The sequence below is a fragment of the Sinocyclocheilus rhinocerous genome, unplaced genomic scaffold (assembly GCF_001515625.1).
Source record: "Sinocyclocheilus rhinocerous isolate Xijiao unplaced genomic scaffold, SAMN03320098_v1.1 scaffold82, whole genome shotgun sequence".
Taxonomy (NCBI): Eukaryota; Metazoa; Chordata; class Actinopteri; order Cypriniformes; family Cyprinidae; genus Sinocyclocheilus; species Sinocyclocheilus rhinocerous.
The window spans coordinates 237,107-247,153 of NW_015644168.1; the positions used below are offsets into that span (position 1 = coordinate 237,107).

The window sequence follows — 10,047 nt, forward strand, 5'->3', positions numbered from 1 at the left end:
TCTTTCTCTTGAAAATATACCATAGATTCCATATGGGGTTCAGGTCAGGCATGTTGGCTGGCCAATCAAGCACAGTAATATCATGGTCAGCAAAGCACTTGGAAGTGGTTTTGGCACTGTGGGCAGGTCAGAGCCGATCCTCCCTATACGCAAAGTACGCAAGCTGCGTGGGGCCCCCGAAATACCAGGGGGCCCCCTTGCTCTCAAAGATGATTTAATTTTAGTTTTGTTTTTTAATTTGGCCAGCGGTTATGAAAACCACTTATGTCATTTCTTTTAATGCGGTGCGCTGTCGCCCTTTCTACGTAAAAATCAGTCAAATCATGTAACGTTAATGTCATACAGTGTCTTACTCGAGACAAAAAAAAAGAAACGAGTTGAAAGCGTACCGAGCCGCGGAAAAGACACCGTTTCTCAAGCGGACAAAGGCGTTTCATTCATTCATAACTCGTCATTCATAACACTGGTGGTGACTGTTGTCCTTCTTCCTTGTTCTACTTCTGATAAATGACCCAGAAGTATCAAAACCAACCTGGTGACTGACAGATCATTAGACTGTAGTCAAACATCTTTGTATTATTGTGAGATACAAATTCACGACTCATGACAGTCGTTTTGCAGGTCATTTATGAGCTTCAAAATTACAATCATGTGCTCCGACATTTTTCTATAACAAGCTCTTGTTGTGTTCACATTTTCAAGGGACTATTCCTCTTAGAAAAATTACATTTTTTGCTTTTGAAGTTCGTCATTGTTTGGTCTTCCAAGTGGTGCAGATAGACATATTGCCCATAATGCTGCAGATGTTATATATATGAACCCAGCGGCTTGCTTTTACATCATTTGCTAATATCTAAGGACATTAGAGCACTAATGATCTCTAATGAATCTCAGTGACTATATTTAGGGGCTCCGTCGGCCTTTCCTGTGCAGCCAGTCCTGCTGTTGCAAACTCAAGCAGCAATGTTTTCTTTGGGGGCAAAAAAAAAATAATGCACTTGCGGACCAAAATCATGTAAGATACTTTATTTTCATGGAAAAGGAAACCGTGAACCCTGAAAATGACTTCTTCTTTTTGGGTTCTGGAGCTGTTGTATTTCCATCTGCGCTCTCCTCTGTTGTTTCCTCATCATCATCCTTGTTCTTGCTGTCCTTCTTGGATCTGAAAGGATTCTTAAGCTGCAAACAAATGACAAAACAGACTTTATTTCAATAAATAAGCAGAGATATTAGGTAGCACACTTATACAGAGGAGAAATAACCTTTTTAAGGACGTTTGATTTCATCATCTTTAACTTCTCTCTGAAGGTCAATTCTGGTAGATCCTCCTGTATTGACACGTCGTGACTCTTCCGTTCAGTCTTGACAGATTCACTTGATGGAAATTTCTTTGCCAGCAAGTCAAAAGCTTGACTGACCAGCAGCTCTGTCAGATGATCCACCACTTTCAGACCGAAATCCTCTTCTTTGATGATGAAGGGCATCACTGGAGTATTTTCAGGGAGCGTCGCAGGGCAGGGGAAAGCGGAGGACACAAAAAGCCGCTGCACAAGTTCCTCCACAAAATAATGGAGAAAGTCTATAGCTGCCATTCTGACCTCCTTCGAGACACTCGTCTTGCATCGTAAGACGCAGTTCATTAAATCTGCGAGTCTTTGATGCAGACGCTCTGAGGCTGCGTAACTATTGTCCTGCGAGCTGAAGTGACCGCTGCACTTCGACATATATAGAGCGGTCATCAGTGAATCAAATAAGGTGGTCTTTGGCCTGTCACTGCCTGAGGGATGATTTGATTCCAGCAGGATGAGTGACATTCCTCCTTCAGATGACTCAAAAGTCGGCCTCAGAACTGGGACAGGCCCGGTTTCCCATGTTCTGGATGCTGCAGTGGGATTGTTTGACCAGGCGCTAATGACATCCTCCACAATGTAGTCAATTACATTACTTGTGACCTCCACCCAATGGCTCGGGCTGAGAGCGTATGGGAGTTTGCCTTCTATTGCTGCAAGAACCGTGCCGATGGCTGTCGTGGCCACTGCGCGGGATATGTGGCAATGTAAAACACTCAGCTTTTGGATGACACCACTGATCAGTAACTCCCCAATATCAGTGCAGGAATCGTCGGGGCGGAAGTAAACGAAGCATGGTGACGAGGCTGCGTTGATCTTCAGGACGCTGTTGTGCATCACCACATTCACCCGGTGAAGAACTTCCTCCAGCACAATACCAGCGAGTTCAGAGGAACGCGAGTTGTCTTTACCCAGAGAGTCGCTGAAATCGCAGTCGGCGCTGCTGAGGAGACCATCCACCGTGATCCCAAAAAGAGATTCAAGCGGATACACATATGGAAGTTGTTCCATCTTCAGGATCACTGGTCTTTCTGATGTGTCCTGATGATTATCCTCAGTGGATGAGGACGTTGATGGCCTGTTTGAGTTTACAACTGCAGACGGAGTCATTCCTACTATCGTAGACAGTTTTGGTATTAAATCAGTTGTAGTTGTGGCAGCTGATGTTACAATGGAAGTCAGCATTTGATAGATTTGCTGTCTGGAGAACTGTGTGGAAAAAAGCAAAATGAGTTTTAGGTCTCATTACGCAAACTTGTTTTTAGCACTTTAAGTTTATGTTAGGTTATGGTTAGGGTATATTCAGATCCATAGATCATTTGCTTTGTTCCGAAACACAGGGCGACATTTCAAAGTAAATGTGTTCATACCAAAATATGTTTATGCAAGTCACATGTGAGTAAAGCCATCATCCTCTGCTAACAGCAATCATCCATGGACTAGCTGGCATTACACACACATACTCAAATGCATAAAATACTTCATTCCTGTTCTAACTGAAAAATTACATGTATCATTTTAAACCTTGCAGATTTCCATATCACAAAATGAATTAATAACTCCAACTTGCAACTACTATAAATATATCCAGCTTTATCCGCATACATTCACAGTACACTTTTATAGTGTATTAATTAATGTGGAAAAGTAGACTTACCGGGTAGCTTAATGCTGCCTGTATCGCTTCCAAATTCCTGAAAAATAGACAATTGTTAATATAATATAATATAATATAATATACCCTACATAGGAGAAGCAGTTTAGAATAGAATAGACCCTACATAGGCAGATTGGAAAATGGATGGATGGATAATATAATTATATTAAAAGAATATAACAGTATAGAACATAATAGAATATAACAGAATTATAAAGAACAGACATACTGTTCTGTCAAATTCCACATAAAGTTGCAGATGACTGACTGAAAAGTGACATCCTTCAACTGTGGTACAGCAAGTTGTGCAGCTAAACGGGCCGCAAAAGCCAGTTCTCTGTAATTGTCTGGCTGAACTCTATTATCACAAGCCATTGTTATCACAAGCCACTATAATCCAACACTAATTACAGTAAATGTCCAATTTCTAGATGAATGTGGCTCATGGACTCCTGCAGCTTCATTAATAGTGCACTGGCTGTGACATCATCAGTGTGTGATGCTGATACTGACAGACGTTCTAATGGAATGTTCGTGGAATTCAGACTGCTGCTTGAGGAATGCACATACATGTTGTGACGAGAGGGGCGGGGCCGAGAGCCGTGGGAACGGAGCGCACATGTATACTGTATATATGATTGTTTTGTTTTTTTAAATATGTGACTTTGCCTGTGAAAACCCAGCTAAAGTCATTTTTTTGAGATTGACTGTTTTCTACATAAAATCGTCCTACATAATGTACAGAACATTCTGTGAAAATACAAACTTGATATCTTTAACACTGACTGAATAAGACCATGTTAAAAATTGAAATGATAATGAAATTAATAGGTGAAATCAAACTTTGAGGCTCGTTATCTCAGAATTAGATTTTTAGACTAGGTTTTCACAGGCAGGGTCACATATACTTATTAAATCGTCTGACAATGTGATATTTAATCGATTTGTAAACAAAATGTAAAAGAAAATGCAATTTCATGGACATTGGTTGTACTGGAATACTTTATACCTGACTGAATAGTGGCATATTAGATGAATATATTTCACTGTTTACAGGAATATATTTTTATTGTATTACAAAATAGTGATTTCGACAATACATAAACACATAGATGCAGTTCGTGTTAATGAACAGTAAATAAGATTACTTATGTGTACTTATTTGTATAAAGTGTATTATGCAGCTTTGTCTGTTTACATGACAGGTATAATAGTAAATGCAGCCTAAATAGCTTCCCTTCCAAACAAGCTAGTGATTTAAAACATGACACATAGGCCTACTTAACTAACTTCAAGGAATACATTTGTTTTTAAAACCCATTTAAGCCCAGTGGCAACTATAGTTGCCGCAGGTTATAGTTGTCATTTTCCTTTTGTAAGTATTTTTCTAGATGTTATCCATGTTTTATTTCTCAATGACATGCAAGCAAACAACCAAATAAAGGATTTCAAGGAAAAAAAAGGTATTCACTTCCTTCCTGTCACATGAGGCTGTCAAGTTCCTACCCCTACTTCCAGGAAGCATGAAGGCAAACCCTCCCAAAGAAATTTAATTTTCATGTTACTAATAAGTATTTTTTGTTGACATATATATATATATATATATATCTAGATAATCATGAAGGTCTATAGAATCATCCAAACAAAATCCAGGAGATCTATAGTTTTTTGTATACTTAGTCAAAAGTCCAAGCGGCAACTATAGTTGGGCCTAAAAAAAAATTCGTAATTTTCTTTCAGGTATACCTTTTTTTATTATATACAGGTGCATCTCAATAAATTAGAATGTCGTGGAAAAGTTCATTTATTTCAGTAATTCAACTCAAATTGTGAAACTCGTGTATTAAATAAATTCAATGCACACAGACTGAAGTAGTTTAAGTATTTAGTTCTTTTAATTGTGATGATTTTGGCTCACATTTAACAAAAACCCACCAACTCACTATCTCAACACTTTTCCACGACATTCTAATTTATTGAGATGCACCTGTAGATGTAATATTTCCTTCATTCTATTTATTTTTATTTATTTATTTTCATTTAACTAACACACCTCTAAGAATGTCCAATAATAAGTAAATAAATAAACAAACAAAATATATAAACAAATAAATATAATATAATAGCAAATATAATATATAAACATATTTTTAAAAGAATATCATTAATTTCATTAATATCAAGGACTTTTGTCGGGGTTAATCCATTTGACCTAATCAATATGTGCCTATTCATAAAATATGTGATATTTTACATATTTACATCACAAAGTATAGTATGCAAATATGTTTATGTAAATTTATAAAACTACTTGTACCTTCACTGCAGTACTCCTTGTAGGCTATAGGCTACTTATACTAAAACTGCTTATGTAAGGGAAATTTCACCCTAAAATGGACATCATTGTGCATCTTCAAGTTGCAAACCTATGAGATTCTTTCTTCTGTTGAGCACAAAAGAAGATAGTGTCATATTACAAAATGCATTACGCTCTTTTACAATCAAAACTTTTTATAATCTTGACAAAAACATATAATTGGAAAGGTCTGAGTCTCAGGATTCCATATCTGGTGGTATTTTGAGATAGAAGTAATATTGACAGAGAAACCTAGACATTTGTGACAGAAAAATGCATTAACATTTTTTAATGGAGTTTGGATGGCACCCGGTGGCTGTTTGACGGTATAACGCCCTAAATAAAATCTCACAGGAACCTCAATTTTTTTCATGTCAACTTCAAATTTGGAACATAACTTATTTATTTATTTCAGTATTTTCTTTACAGCAAATTTAAACTACCATAACTTTTTGATACTTAAATTTTTTTTTTAATTCCATTTTTTGCGATAATCTACAGATTTTCTTCTTTAAAAAGAGACCAACCTTAAGTCTGTATTCCAAATTGTTCATAAATTACAACAATTTAACATTTGTACATTGAAGGGGTGCATACAACATATTTGTCCACCGGCAAATATAGTTGCCGCACATTCAAATACGATTTTCAAGAAAAAAAAAAAACTAAAACCTGGGGAAAATAAATGCAGAACATTTTCACATAGGACACTATTAATATGACTATATGCATGAAACCATTCAGAAACAAATTGGGCACAAATGGGTTAAGAAGGCTTCATCCTTCAATGCATAACCATATTTCGAATTTATTATTATTATTATTATTATTATTATTAACGAGCAGTCGATTCGATTTCTAGCGGCTTTTATTTTGAAGTAAATCGTTTCCGGTGGGCGTGGCGCAACGTCTCCGCTCGCATTGCTGCCATTTAATGCGCGGTGAGAGGCGAGCGGCCGCACAAAGAGTCTGCACAAATAAACAATGCTGCAATAATCACGGTCTGCGCTTAGTTTATTTGGGATAGTTGAGCAGTCGACGTTTCTTTACTCGGATCGCACTCGTATTCCATCATGTCCACCGAAACTCCTCCGGACCAGGTAAAGTAAAGACATATGATATGTGGAGTGTTTGAGATCAAGTGCTCGTGTTTGCGGCCTAACTGTTGAGATCGCTTCTGAAGCAGACTGTTGTGTCGATGTTTACGTGTTTACAGCACGTCTATCGTAGAATGCGTCGAGTGTGTGTGCAGCGTTTGCTTTGCATTACTGTAATAAGTGAAATTGAGGAGGTAGTAGAATAGAGAAACGTTGACGTAATGCTGTTGCTCAGGTGAATGGCGACTGCAGCGCAACACCACGATGCCATTGTTTGTTAACGTTACTTTCACTCGGAGTTAGTTATTCACTGATATCAAGATGCTGAGTGAACAACGAGACTTTTAATTATCCTTGAGGTTTTTAAAATAAGTTGGCTTTTGGTGTGAAAATGTTCTCTATGAAGGCAGCTTTTGTATTTGGCAACAGTTGTATTTCAACTAGGAGCTCTGTTGTTAAACGTGTTTTTGGTTGATTTAAAACCTTAAGTCCTCAGTATTGCACAGTCCCTACCTGTGTTTTTTATTAGACCAACCTGGTTTATAGCGTCAGTTTTCTATCATTAGTAGAGTTTCAAAGACATGAACTTAATTTGAGAGATTTGCAATACTTCATGGCAAAGATTGAGAACCATTAACATAGTAGTGGTTATATGTCCAAAATATGAATATGTACTCTCATTTCCCCAGTGTCACCTGTTGCACATGTCATTCATATCGCACGTTTCTATTTCCCTCAACAGGCGGCGGAGTACATCCCAGAGAAGGTGAAGAAAGCAGAGAAGAAGTTGGAAGAAAATCCATATGACCTCGACGCTTGGAGCATACTGATTCGTGAAGCACAGGTTTAGTGACACAGGGTTGCATTCCTTTTTTACCTGGGGTAACGTGATTTGGGAGGGAACGGGGGTCTCTGACAGCATATCTGATGCTATCTCATGTAAACGGTCTTTGGGACGTACCATATGATTCTGTATGTAAATGAATTTTACTTCTTTTAGAATCAACCCATAGACAAAGCAAGGAAGACATATGAGCGACTTGTCGCCCAGTTTCCCAGTTCGGGCAGATTCTGGAAGCTATACATTGAAGCTGAGGTTATACTTTAATTTAATTCAATATTTTTTCTAATCTGTGCATGACAATGCTTCTTCCCGTTTTGATCAACAATGTGATATTCACACAACACCAACAATGCACAATAATCTCAGGGAGTCGAGGGAAACTCATAGCTTGTATCATTAGGGGTTCTCAAGTCATTCTTTTCTTTATATTTTTCAGTTTTATGAGGTGATATTGTTGCATGTTTTATCTGCAACAGCATTAAAACAATTTTAATGGTATTGGAGTGCTTTAGCCTTTATTACTTGTGTCAATTTCTTGCCTCCTGTGTCATTTCTTTGGGGTTGTTGTGGTTTGTTTCATATTAATTATTCAAGATTTTGTCCATATTAGTGTCTATTTTTCTATAGTCCCTCATTCCATTTTTGTACATGTGAGTCGTAGTCTAGCATGCACACTAGTTCTCACATTAACTAGTTTGTCTAAATCCTGAGGCAAATTATACGGTGTTTTGCAAGTGCACACTCGCCACCACAAAATGCAACACCTGGCCACATACTTTTACATTTCAAGGTATTTCTTTAAGGCAAGCATTATAAATTTCATACGTAGGTGTGCGGTTTAGGAACAGATTAATTATTGTAATGGTAAGTATCTTACATGTAACATTTAGGTGCACACATTTAATTCAACTAACTTCACATTAACTACTGCAGTCACTTAACTTTTTATAGAAATTTTTTTCCCATTAAATTAGCAAATCATATTTTTTCTCTGGGTATAAATGAAGTGATACCACTAAGAAAGCTGAATGTGTAACTTATTTTTTTATACTCTTACAACTTTTTGGTGGAGGGTGGTTGTAATGATTTTTTTTTCTTTCTGGCTAGTTGATCGTTACAGTTGACCCTTTGCCCCACCCTAAAACATTGACCTATCCCACCTTTGCAAATGTTGCCGTCCACAATTCTCTCAAATAAGCTTTTGCTCTTTCCTAAAATAAAGTTATGAAGGAAATTACCCAAAAATGTTGAAACAATGTACACCGAAGAGTTTCACATTTTCCAATCCAAAACTGTCAGGCTTCATTCCAAAAGAAATATGTATAATATCAAGAAAAGAACCTACATTTGCTTTAAGATAAATTAATGTTACTAGCTTGATGTCATTTTTGTAGTGATTAGTTTCAACAGTTTGCAGAAATATTGTGAATGCATTGTAGAAACGTTTCAAACTATTCCGTTCAATTACTCTATTATCACTTGTAATCACTTTCAAAAAATTTTTTTTCCTTTGAGTTGAAGTGGGTCAATTTTGATTTGCAGTCTCAACAGTTTTTAAAGGGATAGTTCACCCAAAAATGAAAATGACCCCATGATTTACTCACCCTCATGCCATCCAGGTGTATATTACATTCTTCTTTCAGACGAATACAATCGGAGTTATATTAAATAATGTCCAGGCTATTCCACGCTTTATAATGGGAGTGGATGGTAGCCCAAAATTTGAAGTCCAAACTATTCCACGCTTTATAATGGGAGAGGATGGTAGCCCAAAATTTGAAGTCCAAAAAACTGACCCATCCATTATAAAAGAAAAAAAAAATCCATATTTACAACTTTATAAACCTTAATCTCTAGCTTCCGCTCACTGTCGTACGCTCGTTCACGAGAGAGTGGCGTCCAGCGGATGATGTAGCATAAGCTCCGGTGAGAATATGCTAGTCTCGCAAGAAACAAGTTTTGTTTATACGGCAATGGCAAACCAGTGTCCTCTTGGCTTATATCGAAATCCTCCGACATTTTTCTTTACAAATCCTCGTTTTGTACTACTAATTTGTGACCGGTGTTTTGTTTTGCTCTCTCCTCTGCGCTTCCGTGTTCGTCACTGCGTTTTCCTACGTGCTACGTCATCCGCTGGACGCCAGTCTCTCGTGAACGCGCGCACGACAGTTAGCGGGAGCTAGAGATTAAGATTTATAAAGTTGTAAATATGGATATTTTTCTTACACAAACGCATTGCGTCGCTTCAGAAGGCCTTTATTAACCCCCCGGAGCCGTGTGGACTTCTTTTATAATGGATGGGTGCAATTTTTTGGACTTCAAATTTTGGGCTACCATCCACTCCCATTATAAAGCATGGATTAGCCTGGACATTATTTAGCATAACTCCGATTGTATTCGTCTGAAAGAAGAATGTCATGTACACCTAGGATGGCTTGAGGGTGAGTAAATCATGGGGTAATTTTCATTTTTGGGTGAACTAACCCATTAATCGTTACTGCATCCAAAAGATAAAATGCACCAATTGGGATGGATCTTAGTGAAGTGGCAGTTAGGATTGTATTTCAAATCGCATATCCACAATTTTTTTTCTCCAAATAGAGACATCACCATGGATATTATGTCCAAATAATTGGAGAGCTGTGTTTTAATTTTATATATATATATATATATATATAAAATCCGTTTTCTTAGTTTCAGATCCCCAATTGTGATTTCCATCCAACCCCCCCCCCCCCCCCCCC

General features: G+C 37.5%; 2 protein-coding genes across 2 annotated transcripts in view; one reads left to right on the forward strand and one right to left on the reverse strand.

Annotated features, from left to right (window-relative positions):
• Positions 1–880: 880 nt before the first annotated feature.
• Positions 881–3,381, reverse strand: LOC107758035 (uncharacterized). Its single transcript, XM_016575677.1, has 5 exons — positions 3,236–3,381; positions 3,007–3,043; positions 1,263–2,558; positions 1,048–1,179; positions 881–970 (listed from the first exon to the last, which is right to left on the reverse strand). Exons 1-5 carry the CDS (start codon positions 3,379–3,381, stop codon positions 881–883), a joined length of 1,701 nt encoding a protein of 566 aa, XP_016431163.1.
• Positions 3,382–6,270: 2,889 nt separating this feature from the next.
• Positions 6,271–10,047, forward strand: part of LOC107758036 (cleavage stimulation factor subunit 3-like) — a 17,727-nt gene continuing 13,950 nt past the window's right edge. Inside the window, exons 1-3 of the mRNA XM_016575678.1 lie at positions 6,271–6,462; positions 7,202–7,303; positions 7,460–7,555. Coding sequence (XP_016431164.1) covers positions 6,436–6,462; positions 7,202–7,303; positions 7,460–7,555 — 225 coding nt within the window. The 5' untranslated portion in view covers positions 6,271–6,435. The remainder of the gene's footprint in view (positions 6,463–7,201; positions 7,304–7,459; positions 7,556–10,047) is intronic.

What these genes read in the sequence shown, in the direction of transcription:
- LOC107758035 (XM_016575677.1), bottom strand. Translation starts at nt 3,381, where the DNA reads ATGGCTTGTGATAATAGAGTTCAGCCAGACAATTACAGAGAACTGGCT. An exon ending in ATGTGGAATTTGACAGAACA is followed by an intron (nt 3,044 to 3,235) that starts GTATGTCTGTTC and finishes TCTATTTTTCAG; the next exon opens with GAATTTGGAAGCGATACAGG. An exon ending in AGTCATTTTCAGGGTTCACG is followed by an intron (nt 971 to 1,047) that starts GTTTCCTTTTCC and finishes TTGCCCCCAAAG; the next exon opens with AAAACATTGCTGCTTGAGTT.